The sequence below is a fragment of the Chiloscyllium plagiosum genome, chromosome 5 (genome assembly GCF_004010195.1).
Source record: "Chiloscyllium plagiosum isolate BGI_BamShark_2017 chromosome 5, ASM401019v2, whole genome shotgun sequence".
NCBI lineage: Eukaryota > Metazoa > Chordata > Chondrichthyes > Orectolobiformes > Hemiscylliidae > Chiloscyllium > Chiloscyllium plagiosum.
Window position 1 is genome coordinate 32039294 of NC_057714.1, and position 27444 is coordinate 32066737.

The window sequence follows — 27444 nt, forward strand, 5'->3', positions numbered from 1 at the left end:
CTAGTTCTCCCTGTATTCCATGAGATCTAACCTTGCTAATCAGTCTCCCATGGGGAATCTTGTCGAACGCCTTACTGAAGTCCATATAGATCACATCTACTGCTCTGCCCTCATCAATCCTCTTTGTTACTTCTTCAAAAAACTCAATCAAGTTTGTGAGACATGATTTCCCATGCACAAAGCCATAATGACTATTCCTAATCAGTCCTTGCCTTTGCAAATATATGTACATCCTGTCCTTCAGGATTCCCTCCAACAACTTGCGCACCACTGAGGTCAGGCTCACTGGTCTATAGTTCCTTGACTTGTCTTTATATACGTCTATATACAAGTAGAAATCAATACTGATTTCCCAGTTTCCAAATGCAAGTTAGCACTCGGTTCAAATGAATTTTCTCCACATTGCCTCAGGTGTTGAAAAGTTCAAAGATACCTTTTTGTGGTACCAAAACTACTACATGCCAAAGCTCTTCAATGTATTACTTTTCAAAAATTCAGATTATAATCAAAAAAATATGATTTTGTTTTTCTCTCCATATTTTAGTACAGAAAAGCTGTCATTTACTGTAAGATTATCTTCAATTTTCTGCTCCACTCATTCGCTATTTTTATTCTGCAGCTGTCATATCATATACATAGTATTACACTATATACTCTGCTGCAAAACAAAATGAGATCATAAATGGGATAAACTGAAACACTTTCAGCAGTATCAGGTCTCGTAATTAACCATTTAGCCACAACATGCTCTCCCCCAAAGGAAGTGGGACACAGAATCATCGGAAAAAAAACTAGATACAACAGAATAATACATGCCATTCACAACGTAGAAAATTCATGACTTATCACTAAGGTCTTCATGGCAAGATAGGCTCCAATTGCCAAAACAAATTTCAATATTTCTCCTGCACTTTATGACAACCACAATCCCAGCCCCACCCAGTTCCAGACAATATTCATCTGTAGCACCGCTACACAGATATTCCTGCATTTTTTAAGTATCTCACCCAGATGGCCAACCTTCATGTAAAAACACAGATTGTATTATTAAAATGTTACATGACCCATAGAAGGCATTGTAAACTGAGTGTGATTACATTCGCCTCAGCTATTAGTCTCGATTGCACTTTTCAGCAAGAATCAAATAACAGCAATCTGCAACTCCAGACTAATTACTTTCACCTGACTAACTCAAGAGTTCTAAGACCAAGCAAGCTTTCCAATTCCACCAGTTGCAATTAGTTATCTCATTATCCACAAAGCAAACTCTGGAGTTTCCTACTTTGTATTGTCCGTACTTTGCAAATACCATAATAAACTTACCCATTGAACCTCTGAAGTGCTCTCAAATGTTTTATATTTTTTGTTGTCAACTCACGGTTTTCTTTGATCTTAAAAAGCAACTCATGTTCCCAGAAATACTTCTTGACTGTTGCCAAGAAGTTTCCTTTTGCCCCTTCGTGGAAAACAATTATTTTTACAGATTTTGTTTTAAACATGCATTGTGTGTAGACATTCATTAGCTGGGCCAGCAATTTTTCCTCATCCTTGGCTGCCCTATAGAAGATAATGCTGATCTGCCTTCTTGAATTAGTGCAGTCTGTTCTGTAAGTAGAACCATAATGCCATGAGGGAGGAAATTCCAGGATTCTGATCAGCGACACTGAAGGAACATCAACATATTTTTCCAAGTCAGGATAAGGCGTGGCTTGGAGAAGAACTTACCGATCTTTTAAATCTACCCATGATTTAAATACAATTCTAATAAATGGAAAGTCTATACTAGCATCTCATACATACTCCTAGGTGGAGAACAAAAAAAAAAGTCCAAATGCTCTGACCTCTTTTTTCCTCACGCCCCACATTCATACGATAGGTACCACACCTCTAAACTTGGCTGGATTTTCCTAAACATTAAATGCATATAATTGCCCACAGAAGGTTTCTCCCCTACATGAGAACATAGTCACAGTCTCTTCCCCCCCCCACCCCCCATCTTCATCAAATCTCAAAACTGAAGCTCCTGCTCATCTGACCTCGAATCTCAACTGTGTGAAGCAGGCCATTCAACCTACCAAGTTCACCCAACTCTCTGAAGGGCATCCTGCCCAGACCCGCCACTCTATCCAATCCCTGTAATCCTACATTTCCCATGGCTAATCCACCTAGCCTCCAGATGGCTCGATACCTGGACAATTGAGCATGGCCAATCCACCTAACCTGTACATCTTTGGACAGAGAGAAAACCTGAACACCTGGAGGAAATCCACGCAGACACAGAAAGAACAGTGAAACTCTACACAGTATGCAGCTAGTGGAATCAAACCCTAGTCCCTCACATTGTGAAGCAACAGTGCTAACCACTGAGCCACCGAGACTTCAGACTTATAAAGTCTAAGAGAAAGCAACAATGAATTCTTATGTTAACTTGCCCTCCCTCCTGCTCTTTCCAACTTTGACAGCAGCATGTATCATCATCACGGCCCTTAATAGCCAGGACGGTTTAAGAACTGTTGATTCTATTATTTCATGTTGTTATGATGTTAACTTTGCAACTAATTTACTAAATTCTACTTGAGCCTAGAACAAGAATGACTTCAGATACTAATTTTAGAATAAATTCATTTACAAGAAGTGAAGAACTTCAGTCAAATGGATAGATTTGCAAAGCTGTGGATGTTCATCTAGTAGACAGAGAAGTTTAAGTGTGGTTTAATTAAAGTATTCTAAAATCTAAGGGGTCTGAGCAGAGCTGGGAGAAAGATTATGAACCAGAAGTCACATTTAATCTCGAAAAAAAAGCAGAGAGATGAAGAAAAACATTTTTACACAGCAAATGCCAAGATCTGAAATGCATTGCCTGACAGTATTGCACAGAGATACATTTGTGGCAATTAAAAGGGAATTGGACAATTATTAGGAAGGAGAATATTTCAGGGCTAAAGGGAAATAGTAGGACAGCACAACCAGGTGAGTTGCCCTTGCAGAGTTGGTACAAACACAATGAGTCGAATGGTCTTCTGTGCCATAGTCATTCTTTGGCAGTTATTTTTAATTACATCAACGTGTTGCTTTTCACGATCTGATATTTTCACGATTGGTTAGTTGAGTTCAAGTGAGCTCAAATACAATTCACATGTGATCAGCAAACAATGATGTTTCAGTTCTAAAAATTGTGATCAATTTTCATTACACACAGTTGCTGCAGTTCAAGTGCACGATTCACTGCTGTCCATCTGGCACAATGAAGTCAACATTAATTTATCACAAACAGGCTAGCAAAATACAGCTAGAATGGTTTGGAGTGATCTAACTTTTTCCTCTACAAAGCAATTAACTTAAATGTCTTAAGAGCACATATAGATAGACAATCGTATACATACGTTAACTCTTCACTGTTAAAAATTAATTTCTATCAATCCTAGTATTCAAATCGAATGCTTATTACTGAAGTCTATATTAAAATATTTCTATATTAAAATATCTGTTAAAATATGCCTTTATTTAAACACCGTATTAATAATTGATAAATTGGCACTCATTTGCACATTCGGTGCAACCGCATTAAAAGATTGGCAGCGTTACGCCCAAAATTGATTTACATCGCATTATATCCAATTGTCTACTTGCCCAATTTGTGACTGGTAATAATCATTGAATATATTTCCAATTCGGGATAAATCTACATTCGTCATAAACTCAGAGAGAGAAGATAAAAGGGACTATGAGCTCAACTGTCTCTGGGGAGAAATGTTGCATCAAGCACCGAGAAAATGGAAGACATCTGTGATTTATAAAGTCAATCGTAGTTACAAGTGTATCGAGGTCATTCGATGCCACTAAAACTACCATATGCCTTGACTCAACTGAAGTGTAGAAAAATATTCCACAGAATGACAATCTCACTGCATTTTCATGTATCGACTTAATCTGCAAGCAGCGAATAGTACCTCCCTAATTGACATTCACTCAAAACCACGCTACCATCAAATTACATTAATGTATCTGTTGGGGCATGTACAGCAACTTAATAGACATTAGAAATAATAAACCGATGTTCTCATTACAGGTACGTGACATCAGCGAGATATTATCTTTAAAATACACAAACGATGTCAAAAACATAATTTGTTCTATTATCAAACAATGAAAATACATTTTGGTATCTGCTTACCCGTTCTGTTAATGCAAACGTGCGCCCTAGCTAGTCTAGCACCAAGATTTAAAGACTACAAAGTATAGCCTCTTTTCAATATAATTTGAACAATTTGGTACAATTTAACTATGATTCGAAAGCTCCCTGAAGCCTGATTTTTCTGTCCCCAGCGATATTTTAGAGAACACTCGTTCGAATCTTCTCACTGTTGTATCTTTTTGCCACACAGAGTTATACACAACATGAGCATTACTTATGATTATGATTACAAACATCGGCTCCCGCGAATCCATCCCCCACCTCCCCAAATCGTGAAGTTCCGAATCTCCAAATGAGGGCTGTCCTCTTCTCTCAATTCCCCTCCACTCCACGCCCCGCTCTCCCTCTCCCTCTCCGCCCGTACTTTACCTGCTCGGGTTAGCTGCACTTGCTCCTATTAGCCTGCTCTGTACTGGGGACACAATCCAAGCGGGCGAGCTAATCGATTGTTACTCCGCGTTCCAACCGGCCAGCTCAACGTTCCACAACGCTCTGAACAATACAGCCTGATCGGAGCTAATGCGCATGCGCGGAAGGCCGGGCTGGCGGAAGAGGGCGCTGAAACACTATAGGCGCTACCACCTCATCATGGAGGGGAGGACGAAAAACAAAACAAAACAAAACGTGCGTTGGTCTTAAGTGTTCTGGTCTCTGAGGATCGCGTGACATGTTCAAATATTTTTATATATCTATATACGCTGAAACCGCTGACTGTTAAGTGAAAGTTGATCTCAGTGTTTGGTTGGAACAATCAGAGACTCCTCTCCAGGCAGTCGGTTTGCTCCAGGTTGCGGTCATTTTGTCTGGAGTGGGGCCCCGCCGCCTGGCAGTGATCAGAGTCGCTGCTGACGGCCAGGGGGAGGGTGTGTGAGAGAGAGAGTGTGTGCGTGCGGTGTTTTATAACCTTCCCTTTTAGACAGCGAGCGCCATCGAAGAGAGAAGCATGGCTCCTCCCAAGAAAGGAGACGTGACAGCGGAGGAGAGCGAACTACTAAAAGTCATTTCTGAAGGTGATATTTGCGGGGAGGGGAGGCTGCTCTTTCTCGGAGCGATTACCGTTAACGGTTTGGGGGCGGCACGAGCCTGGGGGTAGGGGGTGGGGAGTCAGTGACGCAGGTCATTACTGAATGTCGCTGATCGATTCAGGTGCGGGTTTGAGAGGGGGGGGACATTTAGGAAAGATTCCCCGCTTAATGAGGCCCCGGCCGTCAGGATGAATGATTCACGCGGCAGCATCAGATAATGGTGCACTTTTCTGTGTGCAACAGCGTTGAGATTGTGTGTGCCCCCGCTCTCGTGGACTTCTCCTCGTGGTGCAGTTGCTGGGCCGGTTGTTGGATGCTTATCTCCGCCGTGCTGCACTGGTCTCTGCTGTCGTCCTGCTTTGTAATTGCCACCCGGTAGATCTCGCGTATTGCGGGGGCGGGCTTTTGTCAGTCGTTGGTCACTTTCAGAATCTCCAAGTGTATTTGCTGTTGTGGCATTTGAGGAGGGGGAGCTGGGGGGTTGGGGGGAAACACAACAAGCCCTGTGCAATAAATAAATGGGAATGTGGTCTGTGATGTTTCTTCCCCCTCATTCGTGGGATGTGAGCTTCACTGACTGGGCCAGCATTTATTGCCCATCCCTTGCGAAGGTGGTGGTGAACTACCATCTTGAGCTGCCACAGTCAATTTGTTGTAGATATACCCATAGTGCTGTTGGGGGGGGGGGCGGAAGAGATGTTCCAGGTTTTGACCTGGTGACACCAAAGAAACCGAGACAGGTTTCTAAGTTAGGATGGATTGCAGGGGAACTTGCAGATGATGTTATTGTGTATTTGCTGCCCTTGACCTTTTTAGCTAGCAGTGATCATGGATTTGCTGCCTGAGGAGCCTTCGCAAATTCCTGCAGTGCATCACATGGATGGTATGTTCTCCTGTCACTGTGAGAATTGGTGGTGGAGGGAGTGAATGTGGTGCTAATCAAGTGGGCTGCTTTGTCCTGGATAATGTCAAGCTTTCTGAGTGGAAACTTGGACCTGCACTCATCAAGGCAAATCGGGATTATCCCCTCACACTCCTGACTTGTGCCATGTAGATACTGGATAGGCTTTGGGAATTCAGGAGGTGAGTTCCTCACTGTAAGATTCCTAGCCTGCTGTTGGAGCAACAGACTTCAGAGATTTTTTTTTCAAATCAACCTCTTCAGCTATGTTAGCCATGATGTGGAGGTGCTGTTGTTGGACTGGGGTGGACAAAGTTTAAAAATCACATGTCACCAGGTTGTAGTCCAAAAGGTTTATTTGGAAGTGCAAGGTTTTGGAGCTCTGCTTCTTCATCAAGTAGCTAGTGGAGTAGGATCATAGAACACAAAATTTATAGCAAAAAAAAATTTCTGCTATAAATTGTGTCCTATGATCCTACTCCACTGGATATCTGACAAAGGAGCAGCGCTCTGAAAGATTGTACATCCAAATAAACTTGTTGGATTATAACTTGGTGTAGTGTGACTTTTTTAAAATTATGTTATGATAAACCTTAAGAACAGGTGAGACTTGAACCCAGGCATTTAGTGCAGAGAATGGTCTGAGATATTATTCTCAATGTGCCAACAGTGTTGCTGCATTTACGTGGCTAGTCCAATTCAGTTTTGGGTCAATTATTAAAACTCACACTCCTCCCCTTACCACCCTTGCCTCCCACCTCAAAGGATATTAATAGTTGGTTTATGATGGTAATAAGCATTGCCCCTTGACATTCAAAAGTAAGTTATCTTGTAGGAGATAAAAACTGCAAATACTGGAATCCAAGGTAGACAAGCAGGAGGCTAGAAGAACACAGTAAGGCAGGCAGCATCAAGAGGTGAAGTCGACGACATTTCAAGTGTGACCCTAATGTTACTTGACACTTGTCAATGCAAATCTGGATATTATCCATGTCTTGCTTCATTTGGATATGGTCAGCTTCAGTATCTGAGGAGGAGCGAATGGTGTCCAAAATAGTAGTCATCAGTGAATATCCCCACGTTTGACTTGAGGATGGAGAGGGGGTCGTTGGGGCAGTGGAAAATGCATCAAACCTTGAATATATGAACACATTTCTAAGGCTGCAATTGACAGTGTGGCATCAAAAACCCCCCAGCAAAACTGGAGTCAATAGGAATCCGGTGAAAAACTGTCCAGTGGTTGGAGTCATATCTTGCACAGAGGAAGATGGTTGTAGTTTTTGGAGGTCAGTCATCTTTGCAGAAGTTGTTTAGGGGAGTTTCCTAGGCCCAATACTTTGATGAAGGCAAGTGTCTTGTATGCAACCTTAACTGTCACTGCCCTGTCACCTTCGGGGACGAGTGGACAAGCACCCTGAGATCCCGAAGTTCCTCTAGGCTTTCTAGTATCGTGTCATTTGTTGAGTACTCTCTTGTTCGTTTTTCCAAAGAGTATCACCTCATACTTTTCAGGATTAAATTCCATCTGCTGCTGGTCTGCCCTTTTTACCAATCTATTTATATTCTCTTGCAACGTAAGAAGTTCCTCCCCACTGTCAACCACCTGGCAAATCTTGTATCTTGTCATTCACAAACTTTATCACTCTCTCTCTTTCTCTCTCGCTTCGCCTCCACAATGTCGACATGCTTACTTACGTTATTTGTTTGTGATCTATAATGTAAACAAGGGATCCAACACCAACCTCTGTGGTAAGCCGCTGGCCTCTAGCCACACATGCATTGCCCAAAGATCATTATTGTGGGTCTGGAGTCACATGTGGACCAAACCATGTAAGGTTGGCAGTTTCCTTCACTAAAGGACATTATTGAACGAGATAGGTCTTTCCTGACAAGTGCCAATGGTTTCATGGTCATCTTCAGACTCATAATTCCAGTTTTGAGTTCAAATTTAACCATCTGCTGTGGCAGAATTTGAACCAGGGTCTCTAGAAAATTACCTGGGTATCTCAATGAATCATCCAGTGATAATACCACTCGGCCATCACCACCTTTGAGGTACAGTCTGCCTTGATAAACTTATACAGTTCTTCATGGTACATAGGAGTGGCATCAGTGGGAAGTCCATGTTCCTATCCTTCATGATAATAAGGATTGACAGTAGACTATTTCTTTGCTAACTACTTGCTGCACCTGCATTTAACATTCTGTATTGTGTTGAGAAAGACACTCATGTACCTTTTGAATGCAAACATTTCCCAATCTCTCCGTTTACCCAGGACCTTGGGGAACAAGTAGCTCATTGCTTGCTCTGTGACAATACCTCAGTTAACTTGACAATAGGCATATTTTATCTTGTTGTGTAGGCTGTTATTCGTTTGAAATTCAGCATGCTTGGTTATCCTGGAGTGCAGAACCAAAGATTTCAACAACGTGTCTCTTTTGAGCAGTATTGGAGTTCTGTACAATCAATAAACCATTTTCAAAGATTCTGCTTTTCTAAGGTTTTCTACCAAAGTGGGTAATCTCCGATTTCTGTACATTAAGCATGAATGTTGCAGATCGACAGTAATCATTGAACCTGTCTAAATCCTCTTACAGCTTCTTCACATCCTCCTGCTTTCTTTCCCACTTTATATTGACAGCAAACTTGCTTATGTTGCACTTGGATCTTCATCTGATTCATTGATATAGATTGTACTTAGCTGAAGTCTTGATTGCTCCTTGCAGTAGCCCTACTTGGAGCTTACCAGCTCATTTATTCCTCCTGTTTCCTGTCCAGCTTTCCTCAATTCGTGCTGAATTAATATGTTGCCCCTGATTTCAGGACTCTAATTTTGTACAGCATCTTAAATATTTTGTAGCCACAAAACTCCCCTCTCATTTACTCGTGGTTTCACATGAAAACAATCCTGTCAAACATAATTTTCCTGTCATGAATCCCCACGTTGACTCTGCAGACATATAACGATTTTTGAAGTGCCCCAAAGTTGTATCCTTAATATTTTCCGAGTGCTGATGTGAGGTAATTGGTCTGTAATTCTCTGATTTTCCTGTCATTGCTTACTTGAATAGCAGAGTGTTTTCATTCATGCAATGTGGATGTTTCTGGGAAGGCAGTATTAGTAGTCCATCCCTAATTCAGAAAGAGGTAATAATCTTCTCGAATTACTGTAGTCCTTGTGATATGTAGGTAATAACCCATACTGGTTTTTATGGAGGAGATTCCACAGTTATGACCCAAGATAGTGGGAAAAAGAGATTTTCACTAGTTTAGCAGTTCTAGAAGATAGCTAACCACCACCACCCTTAAGGGCAGTCTGGGATGGTCACTAATGCTGGACAAGCCAGTAGCATCTGTATCCCATGAGTGAATAAAAAAAAGGTTTCTAAGTTTACAGTACTGGAGCAGGAATGGAAATTAGGTAACTGGATTGAGTGAATAAAAGGGTAGATCCCATGGACAGGAAGCTCTGAAAGAATGAGTAGAACTGGGAAACTAGAGAAAAGTACAAGTTCCTGATGAGGGCAATGCTGTAAGCAATTTGACCCTGTTGCCTATTGTAAGGGTGAGATATGTCATTGGCTGCTGATCAGATTGTCTCAGTCTTTGTGACCAAGAGGTCCTCTTATTTTTGGGGAGAGGGGTTTGATGATCTGGTTTGTAGAAGTGAATAGAAGCTGTGGGTTGTGTTCCAGAATGAAACTGGAATAATTGGATGTGAGCATGACCTGGTGGTGTCTTCAATGGTCCAGCCAGGTCTGGTGGTGGATGACCAGATGATTAATCACCATATCCTTTTAGTCTGTATCTCTTGCATTGAGATGAGGGGCAACCCGTGGAGGAAGCTCTCACACGATCTATAATTTTATTGTGGACTAGAATATGAAACGTGCAAGTATGGTTTTGATTGAACCCATCTGTAGCTGCAGAATCTGTATTAAACTGCACGGTTGAGTTCATCTTAAATGATATCGTGTATGTTGACATAGACCATGTTACCCTTGAATGCCCTCCAGGCCCAATTATTTTCAGTTTCCATGAGAAATACATTTCAATGACCTAACCACCTATTCCTTACATCTTCTGATCCATAGACCTACAGTGTTGAATACAGCTGCATCCAAGACTTTCCTTGTACACCTTAATTAGATTCATTCCATTATTAATTTCACCTTTTTTTTTTGAAGCAATTGAATGAGCTTCTCTTGGTCTGCTTGGTTCTCTCACTGGTTAATATATACGTTGGAATTCCTACAGCTCCAAATGCTATAGATTGGCCTTATCAGAAACCTCTTAAAGCAGGCGCAAACCATTTGCTCAGCCTTGTCGTTTTGTTATTACTTTTGATTTTTATTTTCTTCCTATTTAAAAATCCTCTTTAGTATTTTCATTATTTAATTCCCAGGACACTGATGCCAGCCTGGTTCAAGTGAATCCTGTTCCAATGGAACAGCTTCCTTACTTCAAGAGTCTCGTTAATCAAAACATGTGGATTGCACACAACTTGGATCAGAACAACGGGATTCTCTACTTACCACTCCAAATTCTCAGCTTGTGAGGAGATGTTCTGACCCTGGGATTGGAAATTGGGCTTTCATCCTTCACCATACTGATCCTCTGTCACTTGTGTTTTTTTTTCCCCCACGCCACCAACTTGAATGGCCTCCTGGAGCACGGTACCCTAGGCATCAGCTCAACACTTCTGAATTTATTTTGTCAAATATATATACTTACTGACTGTGTGAATGTCCAGAAATATTATATTTTCCACAAACTGCCACTTCTCCTGTCATGCCACATGACTGACCCTGATATCCCTATGTCCTTGTTTTATTTAATTAATTAACACTGCTTACTTGATAACATAAGATGTTACAGCACAGAAGCAGGCCAGGTAACATTACTAGAATGACACCTGGACTTCAAGTGTTAAACTAAGGAAAATTACAATAACCAATGATTTGATCAAAGGTTTAATCATATTGGGGGAACAAATGAGGTACAAAACAATTATTTCCACTGTTTGACAAGTTGAGGTCAAAGAGGTTTGGTCTAAAATTTAGGCCAAAGCACTTGGGAGTGAAATTGGGAAATACCTAGGAAATTCTGAAATCTCAGTCATAAATACTGATTGTTACTGATTAAATTCTTCACTTTAAATCTGAGATTGATTGGTTTTTTATTGTAACTGCATGTATTGAAGAATATAGTGTTTATGAAAATAAAACAGAAGTGCAGATGCTGGAAATCTGAAACAAAATGTGCTGGAGAAACTCGGGTCTGGCAGCACCTGTGGAGAGAAAGCAGAGTTAATGTTTTGAGTCCAATGACCCTTGTTCAGAACTTGTTGGTGTACACTAGGTTAGGTTGCAGACTAGTCCTGAACAATGAAACAGGTTTAAGATACTAACTGACCTAATTCTATTCTTCTGTCCATAGTGATTCAGATTTCAGTTGCAGAACAGTGGGTTCTTGTTGAAGTGCTTATGATATAGAATCATGGGAGAGTGTCTACTTTAGACAAATGAACATTTATGAACTCCTGGATAAACTTATCACACTATGATTACATCCTCGTACTAGTGGAGATGCTATTGTGCTCCCAATAGCAGGATGTAGTTACAGTAACTTATACATGAACGTTTATAAATTTACAGTAGACTATGTAAATAAAGTTGGAGTGCATGAGATTAAAATCTGCACAACATGACATTGTCCAATAATTTCCAGGTTTTAGACTTCCCTCACCTGAAGGTTATGTCTGGCGATTCTTTTTTTTAATCTGCCTATTAAAGATGTAATTACACAATACTGGAGCAGGTGAACCTGTTCCTGATTGTCCTGGCTCAGAGATAGCGCCACTACCACTGCACCACAAGCACCCCCGAGGCTATGTTTTGCTACAGATCTCGAGATGCCATGATTTCCTTTTCATAAAACCATGTTGACTCTGATTGCATTAAGCTTTTCTAAATGTCTTTTTATTTCACCTGTGATAAGGGATTCTAACATTTCCCAACACAATTTTAAGCTAACTGGCCTATAGTTTCCTACTTTCTGTCTCCCTCCCTTCTTAAACAGAAGAATAACATTAGTGATTTTCCAATCTGCTAGAACTCTTCTGGAGTTGAGTGACACCTGGAATATTTTGACCAATGCTTCCAATATTTCTGCAGCCGCTTACTTTAAAACATTGGATGCAAGTAATCAGATCACAGCAACTTGTCTGTCTTTACTCCAGTTAGTTTGTACCTGTGATAAAGACTGTTACAAGACCAGGGTTGGGGGGTTTGAGCTATCGGGAGAGGCTAAACAGGCTGGGCCTGTTTTCCCTGGAGCGTCTGAGGCTGAGGAGTGACCTTTATAGAGGTTTACAAAATTGAGGGGCATGGTTAGGTAAATAGGCAAAGTCTTTTCCCTGGGGTCAGGGAGTCCGGAACTAGAGGGCATAGATTTAGGGTGAGAGGGGACAGATATAAAAGAGACCTAAGGAGCAACTGTTTCACACAGAGGGTGGAACGGGTATGGAATGAGCTGGAAGTGGTGGAGGCTGGTACTATTGCAACATTTAAGAGGCATTTTGATGGGTATCTGAATAGGAAGGATTTGGAGGGATATGGGCCGGGTGCTGGCAGGTGGAACTAGATTGGGTTGGAATATCTGGTCGACATGGACTGGTTGGATCGAAGGGTCTGTTTCCATGCTGTACATCTCTATGCCACTCAGAGGTTTAATTCATGAACTTTATCTGGGCAATGGGACTTAAATTCTTTATTTTAAACTTTACTGCAGGAAATGTTCAGGAAGCTGGAAGGTTACTGGGCAGTAAAAATGTTCGTGTCAACTGCTTAGATCAGGTAAGATTATTTAATTTTTTTTTGATTTAGTTAATAACACAATAATGATTGGTCTGTAATTCCCAGGGTTACCCCTATTCCCTTTCTTGAACAAGGGAATAAGACTTGCCACCCTCCAATCATCTGGCACTACTCCAGTGGACAGTGAGGCCACAAGGTCATCGTCAAAGACGCAACAATCTCTTCCTGAAGTGACCTAGGATATATCCCGTCTGGCCCATGGGATTTATCTATCCTTTTTTTTACAAAATTTTCAGCGCATCTTCCTTCCTAACGTCAACCTGTTTCAAGCATATCAATCTGTTTCACATTGTCCTCAGAAACGTGAGGGTCCATCTCAGCAGTGAATACTAAAGCAAAGTATTCATTAAGGACCTCTCCTACTTCCTCTGACTCCAAGCGCAAGTTCCTTCCACTATCCCTGATCAGTCCTACCCTCATTTGGCCATCTTTGTTTTCCTCACAAAGTTCTAAGTTCCTCTAAGTTCACCCCTCTTCGGATTTCCCTTAATTTTACTTGCTAAAGCTTTTTCATGCCCCCTTCTAGCTCTCCTACATCCATTCCTCAATTCCTTCCTAGCTACATGGTAACTCTCTAAAGCCCTGTCTGATCCTCAACCTTAAGTAAGTTCCTTCTTTTGACTAAATATTCTACATCCCTTGTCACCCAAGGTTCTTTCACCCTACCATCCCTTCCTTGCCTCCGTTTTGGGCAGGTTTGTCCCACTGTCAGCAGGTGCCTTTCAACATTTGTCATGCATTTGCCTGAGAAAATCTGTTGCCAATTTAGGTATCTCAGTTCCTGCCTATTAGCATTGTAATTCCCCAGGAGTGTCTGTCCAGTGAAGAGTAAACTGGGTCTGTATACAACAGGGTTTCGAAGATTAAGAGGTGATCTCTTTGAAGCTCATAAGATGCTTAAAGGGATTGACAGGGTAGATGATTGCAAGTTAGTTGCTTTCCCTAGGACCAGGAACAAATTTGAAAATAAGGGTGGATACCACTTGGATCCAAAATGAGAATTTTTTTTTAATCAAGTCAGAGATGTACAGACTCATCCATGCCAACCAGATACCCTAAATAAACCTAGTCCCATTTGCCAGCATTTGGCCCATATCCTCTAAATCCTTCCTATTCAACTACCCATCCAGATGCCTTTAAATGTTGTAATTGTAACAGCCTCTGCCACTTCCTCTAGCAGCTCATTCCATATACTCACCACCCTGTGTGGAAAAAGTTGCCCCTTTGGCCCCTTTTAAATCTGACCCCTCGCACTTAAAGCCTATGCCCTCTAGTTTTGGACTCCTTCGCCCCAGGGAAAAAACTTTGTTTATTGACCCAAACTGTGCCCCTCATGATTTTATAAACCTCTAAGCTCACCCCTCTGCCACTGACGCTCCAGGGAGAATAGCCTCATCCTGTTCAACCTTTCCCTTTAGCTCAAATCTTTCAACCCTGGCAACATCCTTGTAAATTTTTTCACAGGTTTTACAACATTCCTATTCAGATGGTTGTGAACCTTTGGAATTCTTAAACTCCATCTTGAGAATGTTTGAGGTAGAGATTTGCAGATTTCTGATTGGGGATGAGACAAGTAAAAGGCTGTTTGAACACTTCAGTGCCATGTTAATATTGAATGGCAGGGGAGGCGTGACTTACTCCTGTTCCTATATTCCACTCTGATTTCTTATGCAAAGTGAAAAATTCTTCTTGAAAAGTTCGTTTTGCATTATTGTGTATACTTTTAACTTTGCCGGGTCTCAAGCGCTGTGAGGCTAACCACTGTGCCACCATGCCGCTCACTTCAGTGCCATGTTAATATTGAATGGCAGGGGAGGTGTGACTTACTCCTGTTCCTATATTCCACTCTGATTTCTTATGCAAAGTGAAAAATTCTTCTTGAAAAGTTCGTTTTGCATTATTGTGTATACTTTTAACTTTGAAGAAAGGTCATTGGACCCAAAGCGTTAACTTTGATCTCTCTGCTGAGCTTTTCTTGTTCCATTTCTTGTTACATTTCAACTTTCCTTGTTTTGGGCCTCGTTAATATACCTGTTCTGTGTATGTCGTGAATAGAGTAAAACCGAATTTCAGTACTTATTAATGACAGTTTCAAAGCTGTGAAACAGCACAATGAGGAAAGTTGTTACCATTTGACTGAACTTAGCAATAATCTTAATTTTAAAAGTCAATATATGCAGACAATTTACAGTGTATCTTCTGTGGATTTGGGATGCTACCAATTATGTTACAAACTACTGTAAAGGTACTTGTCGCTAAGGAAATTTCATACAGGATTGCAAATTATCATCATCCTACTAGATATGTTAATTGCTTTGACCACACAGTTTTGAATAGCAATCAGGTTAGAAGCCAGCATTGCTCCATTCCACATATATTAATAATACTGATAGTTCTTCTATCCACCAATCCACCAATCGTGTTAGTGAATTTGTGTTGATGGGCAGCACGGTGGCTCAGTGGTTACGACTGCTGTCTCTCAGCGCCCGGGACCTGGGTTCAATTCCAGCCTCGGGCGAATCTCTGTGTGGAGTTTGCACATTCCCCGTGTCTGCGTGGATTTCCTCTGGGTGCTCGGGTTTCCTTCCACAATCCAAAGATGTGCAGGTTAAGTGAACTGGCCATGCTAAATTGCCCGTAATGTTCAGGGACGTGTAGGTTAGTGCATTAGTCAGGGGTAAATGTGGAGTAATAGGGTAAGGGAATGGATCTGGGTGGGTTACTCTTCGGCTGGTCGGTTTGGACTTGGTGGACCAATTTAATAATACTGATAGTTCTTCTATAATGCAATAGTTCTTATGCAACCCTGCATTACAGAAAAATCACACTTTAGAAATTATGCTTAAAGTGTTGGTGATATAATTGTTACAGGTTTAGAAATGGTGTACCCAATCCACCAATCGTGTTAGTGAATTTGTGTTGATGGGCAGCACGGTGGCTCAGTGGTTATGACTGCTGTCTCTCAGCGCCCGGGACCTGGGTTCAATTCCAGCCTCCGGCGAATCTCTGTGTGGAGTTTGCACATTCCCCCTGTGTCTGCGTGGATTTCCTCTGGGTGCTCGGGTTTCCTTCCACAATCCAAAAATGTGCAGGTTAAGTGAACTGGCCATGCTAAAATGCCCGTAATGTTCAGGGATGTGTAGGTTAGTGCATTAGTCAGGGGTAAATGTGGAGTAATAGGGTAAGGGAATGGATCTGGGTGGGTTACTCTTCGGCTGGTCGGTTTGGACTTGGTGGACCAAAGGGCCTGTTTCGATACTGTAGGGATTCTATGATTTAATGAAACTCATGTTAAAGCACAATAACCTGTATCAACAAACTGAAACTTGAAGCTACAGAGGAAAACTTCTGACCTATACTATTTTTCAAAGCCAGCCAGCAACCTGTATCTGCTCTCTGCAAGTAGATATTTTGTTATTTTTGAATAAATTTTTTTGAAGAAGTGGAGTTGCCTACAATTTCTTCGCTAGCTCATCAGCCATTACCACAGAGGAATTCCAGGCTGCTAACATCTGTTTCGCCTCATTGTGAAAAGGAGATTGTATCCTTCAATTGTTCTTGTACACAAGTTGTTACTCGTTGAATAATCCCTTTTATCCTTTTCAATTCCAACTCTCTATGTTTTGTAAGCATGCTTAGAGTGCACCGTGCTTTCCCCCACGGATATGGGTTGGGTGCTGGCAGATGGGACTAGATTGGCTTGGGATATCTGGTCAACATGGACGAATTGGACCATTGAGTCTGTTTCCATGCTGTACATCTCTATTACTCTGTGTGAAATGAATCCTACTTGTGGTACAATGTTTCCAGAATGCTAATTCCTTAAAAGGTCAGAGACTATTGCCTGAGGGGTTGGGGATGATTGTTTGCCGTGTTTAATGGGAAGAAAGGGAAAAATATAAAGCACAACCCCTCTCTGGATCAGTAGTGAGAATAGGGAGACATTTGTTTTAGAACTTACAATCTGCCTATTAATAACCCTCCTATGTTATCTGATTTTTTTTGCTTTGGCAATATCAATTCAGTCAAATGATATACTTTGTTCTGTATGCAGCTGAGCATGCAATTTGCCCCATCATTTCACTTTGTAGGAAGGGAGTGTAACACTTGGAGATGTTGACATTCACACACAACTGTAATCCACCCTATGGGTGAGCTTTAACAAATTGTCCCAAAAATTGATTATCTGCTTTTTTTTTGCTGTTTGTGTCCTAACCGGTTATAAATTGTCACATTTCTCTTCATTACAAAGTTCAGCGTATACCAAAATACTACTATAGCTATCAAGCACTTGGGACATCTTAAGCATATGAACAATGCCTCGCAATATTGTTTTGCTTTGGTTTATAAGAAAGAAGGGATGAGGTTGTTTGCACTGACTTGGAAATCTAGAACACAGGGCCACAGTCTCAAGATAAAGAAAATGAGATGAAATAAAACATCTTTCAAAGTATTGTGAATCTTGTGATTATTACTGCAAAAGGTTGTGGATCCTTTTGTTATGAAATATATTAAATGCTGAGAGGCAGATTTTTGGTGTCTCTGAAGTGAGGATTTAGAGAGCAGATAGGATAATGGAGAGTTCTAAGCAATGCACAGGATGTATCCGAGGACTTTTAGTATGTGCTGGAAAGGTCTAGAAGAATGGTTCCAAGGTTGAGGAATTTCAGTGGATAGATTTGAGAAACTGTGCCTGTTATCAAAAAGAGAATAGTTAGTTTTATTTTTGAGGTACTCAAAATCATGTCTAGAATAGGGAGAAAATGTGCTGTTGGTGGCAGAGCGTAGAACTAGACTATACAGATTTAAGATAGGTAAAAGAGGCATTGGTGACATTTGAGGAAAAGCTTTTTAGCCTGCAGAAAGTGTTTAGAATCTGGATTACACAGCCTGTGCATATGGTGGAAGCAAATTCAATTGAAACCTTCAAAGGAGAATTGGATAATTTGAGGGGCTAACTGGAAAATGGTGGGAGATTGGAACAAGTGTGATCTTTTTGGAGATTTGGATATGGACATGATCGATTAAATAGCCTCCACTGTGCTGTAAATATTGTGATTCCATTCTTGAATTCCCCTCTTCCTTATTGGATTTGGGTTAATTGTCTCAGCTTTTCCTGCAATTAACTCCTCAAATTATTCTTCAGGGTAACCTGTTGTCTTTGTGGCAATAAAGCATCCAGTTTATCAAGCAGGTGTCAAAGCTGTTTTCCTTATATCATCTCAAGACATGGCTAATTGCTTTCAGTTTCTGTGTAGCAACTTGTCTTTGTCCTTTTTCATCTCAAGAAACAATTTATTCGAGAAAGACTTATTGCTGCTTTCAATCCATGAAGTTAGTAAACTTGAGAAGTTTATGTTATCACAACAATGTGGATTTTGCATCTCATCTCATTGCGAAGGCATATAAAAATGTGGACAATCTTCCAGCTTGGGCTGACCAGTAGCAAGTAACGTTTTGTATCTCATAAATGCCAGGCAATGAACATGTCAAATAAGAGACAATCTAACCACTGCCCTTTGATATACAATGGTGTTACCATCATTAAATCTCCCACTACCAACATACTAGGAGTTACCATTGACCAGAAACTCTATTGACTTGCCACATAAACACAGTCTCAACTCAGAGGCTGGGAATGCTGCAGTAAGTAACTCCCCAACTGTAGCCCATCCACCTCTACAAAGCACAAGTCAGGATTGTGATGGAATGCTTTCTGTTAGTCTGGATGGCTACAGCTCCAACAACATATGAGCTTGACACTATCCAGGCCAAAACAGCCTGCTTGCTTGGCACCACATCTGTGAGTGTTCACATCCTCCATTGTCGATGCTTAGTAGCATTGTGCATCATCTATAAGATGCACCACAGAAATTCACCAAAGATCTTTCGGCAGCACCTTCCAAACCCATGACCGCTTCCATCTGGAAGGATGAGAGCAGCAGATACATGGAATCACCACCACCACTTTAAAGTTTCCTTCCTTTATGACATTGTAAGTTAACCTACAGTACATGGACTGGAGTGGTCCCAGAAAGCAGCTCACCACCACCTTCAGACACCTCGGGGTGCAGGTACATAGTTCCTTAAAAGTGTCAACACATTTGGCGTACTTGCCTTCATTAGTCAGAGCACAGAGTACAAGAGTTGGAACATCATGTTAAGACTATACTAGAGATTGGTAAGACCACATTTGGAGTATATTGTACAGTTCTTGTCACCCTGCTATGGGAATTAAACTGAAAGAATTACAAGGATGTTACCAAGTCTGAAAAGTTTGAGTTACAAGGGCTGGGACATTTTTCCCCTGGAGCATAGGCGGCTGAGGTGTGACCTTATTGAGGTTTAAAAAATCATGAACATGGATAAGATGAATAGCCAAATTCTTTTCCCCAGAATAGAGGAATGCAAAACTAAAAGGTATAGGTTTAAGCTGAGAGGTGGAAGATTTAAAAGGGACCTGAGGGGCAACCTTTTCACAGACAAGGTAGTGCATATATGGAAAAAAAAACTGCAGAGGAAATGGCAGAGGTGAGTACAGTTGCAACATTTAAAAGACATTTGGACAGGTACATGGATAGGAAAGCTTTAGAGGGTTATGGACTGAACACGAGCAAATGGCAATAGTTCAGTTTATGAAACCTGGTGGCATTTTTGAGTTGGACTGAAGGACCTGTTTCCGTGCTATATGACGCTGTAACTATGGATGGGCAATAAATGCTGGCCAGCCAGTGACTTCCTGAGTGAATTTTTAAAAAGTCTTCTATGCAGGAGTGATTTAAAACTGGATGAATTCCATGAGCTTCTGCTTCATAAAAGCAACCACTTCATCTGTTAGCTTGAAGATCTAATTGTGCCAATACTGTTACCTTGCCTACCATGTTTATGTCTACTCGATAGGCAACAAGTTTCTAAAACATTTTCAGCAACATTCCTGGAAACCGGATTGCTCCCAGCTATACAGATGAGAGCAACAGTTGCTGGAAACACCATCTACAGGCTACAGCATCTGATTCGTTTATGTATTGTTCAATCTTGTTCCACCTGAAAGCTTTGTGCAAATATCACCAGTACATGGTACGCAGTGATTCACAAAGATTCTGCTCCACTGTCTCAGAGGTTAATTCAAGGTTGGTGTGTACCAATGTCAGTGTCTTGAAAACCTCTATTTTTTTTAAAAAAGCATCTAGTGCTGGAAGAAATGTTTTCTGTCATATACTTTTTAAAATCACTTTGCCCTGGGTGAATAGCATTTGTCTGACTTTTGTACGCTCTACTGTGTCAGATGTCAATTCCAGATAAATGGCTCTAAGGAAAGTAATACAAAGTACTTTTTTTTCAGGAATTGAAGCAAATGTTTTTGACATTTGATACTTCAGTTAAGTATTCATTTTCAGTGGAGGGTGCTGTATTAAGTAACAAAATACAATGCTGGAACATCTGGTGTGGATTCTCCAGTTTCACATGTTACATCTGTGATTTTACAGTAGCTTTCACTATTTTACTATTAATGTAGTCAGTCCAGAAAAGTTACTTTCATTTAAGTTTTGTTTATGAACTGAAACAAATTCTTGGGACTTGAGGTAAATCATTTGCTTTCTAATGTGAAACCTTGTTTGGAATACTCATCATGAAAGGTCTTCTTCACCTTGTTTCAATTTCTCCCATTATCTCATTCTAACTTGCCTGTGTTTATTTTTATAGGGCCTTTCCCACAATTATCAACAACTTAACTGTCAAATAGTTTTTATTAAAGATATATTTCCCCTATTACTGTTCAAATTTCTTTTTTCCTTATTAGATATTTTGATGTGTGTGGTTTTTCAGTGGCTACAGCCTCAGCTAACCCTGGCTAAGAAATCTGTTCTGTATTGCCTAGAGCGTATCATAGAAACATAGAAAATCTGGTTGAAAGTTTGGTTGCTGAACTGAAATGTTTGTTTTCAGACATTTCGTCACCATGCCTGGTAACCTCATCAGTGAGCCTCTGGTGAAGCACTAGTTTTATATCTTGCTTTTTATTTATGTGCCTTGGTCTCTTAAGGTGGGTGGTATCATTTCAGGAAATGTTTTCAGAACATTAAAAGGAGCAGGATTGGGCAATTCGGCCCCTTGACCCTGATCCACTAGTTGATATGATTGTTGCTGATTTCATCTCAGACTCAACTCCTTTCCTGCCCATTCACCATAATCCTTCAAACCATTATCAATTAGAAATCTGCTATCTCCTCCTTAAATCTACTCCATGTCCTCGGATTCATTACATTCTGGAAGAGTAAAATTTCATAGATTCACAATCCTCAGCAATTTCTCCTCTTCCCTATTTTAAACATGGTCATTTCACCTGACAAAGAGCAGTGCTCCAAAAACTTGTGCTTCGATTTAAACCTGTTGGATTATAACCTAGTGGTGTTGTGACTTCTGACTTTGTCCACCCAAATCCAACACTGGCACCTCCACTTCAAAGTAATTGATACATGTACAAGTATTTTAAAAATGCAATTACGTAACCATCACCTGGAAGCTGATGAAGTCACAGTTAATGTATTTTTAGATTAGATTACTTACAGTGTGGAAACAGGCCCTTCGGCCCAACAAGTCCACACCGACCCGCCGAAGCGTAACCCACCCATACCCCTACATTTACCCCTTTACCTAACACTACGGGCAATTTAGCATGGCCAATTCACCTGACTTGCACATCTTTGGAGTGTGGGAGGAAACCGGAGCACCCGGAGGAAACCCACGCAGACACGGGGAGAATGTGCAAACTCCACACAGTCAGTCGCCTGAGGCGGGAATTGAACCCGGGTCTCTGGCGCTGCGAGGCAGCAGTGCTAACCACTGTGCCACCACTGTGTATGCATAAACCAGGAACATTTTAACATGTCAGATCCTGTCCTTTTCATTGCATCTCTGATCTCAATCCCAAATCCCACTCTGAGCAAACATGGAGCTGAGTTGAAAGTCGAAGATCCAGAGATGATGTCACAACTCAACATAGACTTGGCTGCTCAGGAAGCAGGTTTGCAGACTGAGTAGTGCCTGGAGAGAGTTAGAGAATGTACTTTTTGGAGTCGTAGTTTGCTAGGCATAAAGAGTGGGAGACAAAGGCCTGAGTTTGATGTTGAGTAGGTAATCAGTTCCTGGATTATTGTCTGTATTTACTAAGGTTGATTTAGTCATTAGGTTTGAAATAGCAGGAGAACCCGGCCTCATGCAGTGCCCACCCTGCAATATGTGGGAACACAGGGACCCTTCCAACGTCTGTGATGACTATATATGCAGGAATATGTTCAGTTGCAGCTTGCTGCATGGAGTGCCTGGACATGTAGATGGATTCCCTGTGCTGCATCCATGAGACTCAATGTCGTGGATAGCATATTTAGCGAGCCAAGGCACATTACCAATAAGGACCAAATAGACAAGTGTTGAGTGACGACCAGGAGGATGAGAAAGCATGGGCAGACAGTGCAGGAATCCTGTCTGGCCATTCCCCTGTCAAAAAGATACGCTGTTTTGGATACTGTTGGGGAGGGGTGGTGTGGCCCCTCAGGAAAGTAGCTGCACAGCCAGATCAGGGGCACCATGATTGGCAGTGTTCTACAGCTGGGAGGCTCCAAGTGTAGGTGAGCAGTAATAATAGGGACTGTATTGTCAGGAGCAGAGATGGGCTTTTCTGTGGTTGCAACTGGGACTCCAAGATAGTGTGTTGCCTCCCTGGTCACAGGGTCAAGGTTGCCTCCTGAGCCAGCATAAGATATTCTCAAGAAGGTGGGTGAGCAGCCAGAAGTTGGGGTACAGATTGGTAAAAACAACATGGACAGAAAGAGATGAGGTCCTGTAAAGGGAGTTGGGTAGGAAGTTGAAAAGCAGTACCTGTAGGTTTATAATCTCTGGATTACTTCCTGTGCCACATGCCTGTGAGGCTAAGAATCAAGATAGTATGGTTAAATATGTAGCTTAACAACTAGTGTAAAAGGGAGGATTTCAGAAATGTGCATCATTAAAATGTCTTTCAGGGCAGTTGGGACCTCCACATGAAGAATGGGTTACACCTAAACTGTAAGTGCCCCAAGCTCCTGGAAGGGCGGTTTGCTTATCCACTCAGGAGAGTTTAAACTTTGTAACAGAGGCGTATGAATCAGTGTTGTAGGATAGCAAGGTTGAGAGTGTGGTGCTGGAAAAGCACAGCTGGTCAGGTAGTAATTGATACATGTACAAGCATTTTTAAAATACTTGTACATGTATCAATTACTTTGAAGTGGAGAAGTAATGTTTTGGGCGTAAGAAGAATCAATGTTTTGGGCGTAAGTCCTTCAAGTAAAATGATTGAGGAGGAGTCTGCGACTAAGGCCAGAGACTACAAGGAAGAAGAGACAGGGAGACATAACTGAACACTGTGTGACTGGCTGTCTGAAGTGTACTTGTTATGATGTGAGGAGTAGGGTAACTTAGGGCTTGGATTAATATGTATGGTTATGATGTTGTAGATATTACAAAGATTTAATTAGGGAGGGATAAGACTGGCAGCTGAACAGGATTTCAATGTTTCCGGCAAAATAGTGGGACATATAAGCAGTGGTGAAATTGCATTACTGAGGGGGGATGCCTTGCATGGCTCATCCAGTGAAGCCATGTGGCTGGAGCTCAGGAATAAGAAGGGTGTAATCACTTCAATGGGATTGTACTACAGGCTTTTCTCCAGCCAGTGGATAATAGAGGAACAGATATGTGGGCTGACTATGGAACCATGTAGAAGTACCAGGTGGTTGTGGTGAATGATTTTACCTTCGTCTATATCAACTGGGAATTGCTTAGTGTCAGGGGTTTGGATGGGTGTGGAATTTGTTGGGTGTTTTTGCTGAAAGTGGAAACACAAGTGGATAAGGCATGCTTGTCTTAATCAGTCAGGGCAAAGGGTATTAAAAATTGGTAAGTCGTGTTATAACTGTATAGGACTTTATTTAGGCCACAGTTGGAATATTGTATATAGTTCTGCCACTTCGGGCCACACTACCAGAAAGATGTGGGGACTTTGAAAAAAGTATGGAAACCGTTTACCGGGATATTGCCTGGTTTGGAGAGTATTAGTAGTGAAGAGAGCTTGGCAAACTCGGTTTGTTTTCGCTTGAATGTTGAAGGATAAGAGGTGACCTGGTAGAATTTACAAAATTGAGAGGCAAGGATAGTCTTTATCCTAATGTAGAAATGCCAGTAACTAGGGGGACATGGGTTTACAGTAAAAGAGGCAAAGTTTAAAGGAGAATTGAGAAGTGTTTTTATTTAGCACGAAGTGTAGATGAGTGCTACCAGAGGAAATGGTGGACACAGATAAAATAGCAATGTTTATGAGGCATCTTGACAGATATATGAATAGGCAGGGAATAGTGGGATACATAGTAAAATGAGGGATGTGTAAGGTTTGGGAAACTGAAGAGAAACTGAGCCCAAAAGAATAGAAAGATGGAAAAGAACTTGAACAAGCAGTTAAGAGGGCTAAAAAGGACCATGAAATGTCTCTGGCAAACAGGATTAAGGAAAATCCCAAGGTGTTTTTGCAAGAGGATAGCTAAAGAGGCAGTCCACTCAAGGACAAAAGACCGAAGTTACGTGTGGATTTGGAGGAAGTTGGTGAGCTCCTTAATAAATACTTTGCATCTCTGTTCATGAAGGAGGCAATCATGAGGGATGGTAAGTCTCAGGTGGGTATGTTGATATTCCAAGGCATGTCAATGTGTTAAAGGAAGTATTGGGTGTTTTGAAAAGCATAAAGGTAGTCAAAAAGCGATTAGTTTAGAAAGGTATCATGTGCCAGTGCAGGCTGGGTGGACTGAAGGGCCTTTTCCTGTGCTGTTCTCTCCATCAGGTTTTTTTATTTATTTGTGGGATGTGGGCATTGCTTAGCTGACCAGCATTTTATTGTCTGTCTATTGTTGCCCTTGAGAAGGTGTTGGTGAACTGCCTTCTTGAACCACTGCAACCACATGCTGCAGGTTCACCCACCATGCCATTAGGAAGGAAATTGGTTGTCTTTGACCCATCCACAGTGAAGGAACTGTGATATATTTCCAGGTCAGGATGGCAAGTGACGTGGAGGGGAACTTTGCAGTTGGTAGTGTTCCCATGTATCTGTTGCTGTTGTCCTTCAAGTTCAGTGATCATGGATTTGAAAGGTGCTATCTAAGGATATTTGGTGAGTTTCTACTGTGCATCCTACAGTTAGTATATACTGCTGCTACTGACCATCAGGGGTGAAGGGAGTGAATGCTTCTGGAGGTGGTGTCAAGCATCTTGAGTGTTGTTGGAGCTGCACCCAGTTACAACAAGCAAGTGGGGAGGATTCCATCACATTCCTAACTTCTGCCTTGTGGGTGGTGAACAAGCTTTTAAGAGTCGGGAGATGAGTTACTTGCCGCAGCATTCCTAACCTTTGACCTACTTTTGTAGCCACTTTGTTGTTGATTGAGTTTCTTGTCAATGGTAACCCCAAAGATGTTGATAGTGGGGGACTCGATTATGCTAACATCATAGTGTCAAGGGACCATGATTAGGTTATCTCTTATTGGAGATGGTCATTGCCTGGCATTTGTATGCTCCAATGTTACTTGCCACTTGTCAGCCCAAGCCTGGATACTATCCAGATCTTGTTGTATTTAAACATGGGCTGCTTCGGTATCGGAGAAGTTGCGAATGGTGCTGAACATGGCAATCATTGGCAAATATCCCTACTTCCGACCTTTTATGATAGAGGGAAGGTCATTAATAAAGCAGCTGAAGATGGTTGGGCCTAGGACATAATCCTCAGGAACTGCTGCAGAGATGTCCTGGAGCTTAAATGACTGACTTGCAACAACCATAACTATCTTCCTATGTTCCAATAGAGAGTTTGATCCTGATACTCATTGATTCCAGTTTTGCCGGGCTCCTTGATGCCACACTGTCAAAAGTGGCCTTGCTGTCAAGGGTTTGAGAAGGTAATCTAATAGTTTCCTTCTCGCTGTTGCAAGACTGACTGGTCTGTAATTCACTGATTTACCCGTACCACTTTTCTTCAAATTAGCTTTCCTCATCTTCCATGCAGCCTGGGATACAACTCATCCGGATATGGCAATTTTATCCACTTTTAAGCCCACAAAACCTCTGATACTTCCTCACTACTTAGGTCAAACCTTGTTTATCACCTGACATGGCTGACAGAAAATACATGCACACAATATCTTTGAACAAATCCTCTATAGTGATTAATTTTATGACAAACTTAACACTCTTACTCTAAACTATTGATGCATATCCTCTTAATAATACGGAAGCAAATGGATAAGTCATTTCAAGGTTAATTAAAGTTGCTTTAGGCTGGAGATCAGAACTCTGGTTTTGATTGCACAAATATTTCCATTTCTTAAAAATAGTGTATTGTGCGCTGTGTCTCTGATTAAAAATTAATTATTTGGTTTCTTTATTCTTACTTGCTGAAGACTGACAGAGTGGCCAAGTTTGCCATCAAAATTGTGATGGGCTTCTGAAAGTGTGATGAACAGGACATTCTTGCATTAATATTTATCAAGATGTGAACAAATCTCCAAGGAGCTGTTCAAGCTAAGTTAGAAAATATTGGTTCATGAGATTGGAGCACCATACCATGCAAAACACAATGTTACGTTCTTCTAAATGTAGACATGTCTCTCTTTAAGGACATAACGCCTGATTGATGTTGAGTGAATATTGGAAGAGTTCTTACATATATTAATTATGAAACAAAATCTCTGAGCCAGGATAGATGTAATCCTCTATTATTGGGCATTGGAGATGGGGATTAGTGAGTGCAGGGAAAGCGAGAAACGAAAATCTTCTACTCTGGATCTCACTTATGAGATTCCCTAATCAATGTGTCGAGAATCAGCATGTTCAGTCATGTGGAAACCCGTATCAGAAACTTGTGACCTGAAGTAGACATCATCGTCAAATCAAGCGATAGTCAACCATGATTAGGAGGCACATTCTGAATAGAACATAATGCTACTGAGAAAATAATGGAGAGCACTTCTAAAGAATAGAATAAAATATCCTTTATTGTCACAGTGCATTACCATTGTGAATAAGGAAACGGGTACACATTCTTTCAAATACCTGCTTCGGTTATCTTAGTAAAGGTTTGTTGTGCAATTTGAAGATTTTAAAGTTCTGAAATGAGATACAAACAGGAACAAAGTACAATTTGCCTCTCCCTCAACTGATGGCACATGTGATGAGTTAATAGGGCAAGAAATCAGATTATTGGTATGGAATTAGAACTAGCACTGACTTTCCTTCCACCATAAGTAGCAAGGTCAAATCTTGGGGTTCAGACGTTGAGATGTCTATTTTGTATCTCATTTGCATTTCATTAACAACACAGTGCTCAATATCAGCTTCCTTTTCACATTTAACTTTTCTGCAGTCAA

At 41.2% G+C, this 27444-nt stretch overlaps 2 protein-coding genes across 6 annotated transcripts in view; one reads left to right on the forward strand and one right to left on the reverse strand.

Annotated features, from left to right (window-relative positions):
- The window catches only part of LOC122550243 (basic leucine zipper and W2 domain-containing protein 2-like), a 59735-nt gene extending 55004 nt beyond the window's left edge, over positions 1–4731 (reverse strand). The window contains exon 1 of the mRNA XM_043691000.1: positions 4565–4731. The gene's annotated coding sequence lies outside the window, so the exon portion shown is untranslated. The remainder of the gene's footprint in view (positions 1–4564) is intronic.
- Positions 4732–4987: 256 nt separating this feature from the next.
- The window catches only part of ankmy2a (ankyrin repeat and MYND domain containing 2a), a 39074-nt gene continuing 16617 nt past the window's right edge, over positions 4988–27444 (forward strand). The window contains exons 1-2 of one of the 5 annotated variants that reach the window (XM_043689820.1): positions 4988–5205; positions 12915–12979. In XM_043689820.1, coding sequence (XP_043545755.1) covers positions 5139–5205; positions 12915–12979 — 132 coding nt within the window. In that variant the 5' untranslated portion in view covers positions 4988–5138. Of the gene's footprint in view, positions 5206–12914; positions 12980–27444 lie in introns of those variants that run through there. The other 4 variants (XR_006311659.1, XM_043689816.1, XM_043689818.1 and 1 more) reach the window with 4 other exon arrangements.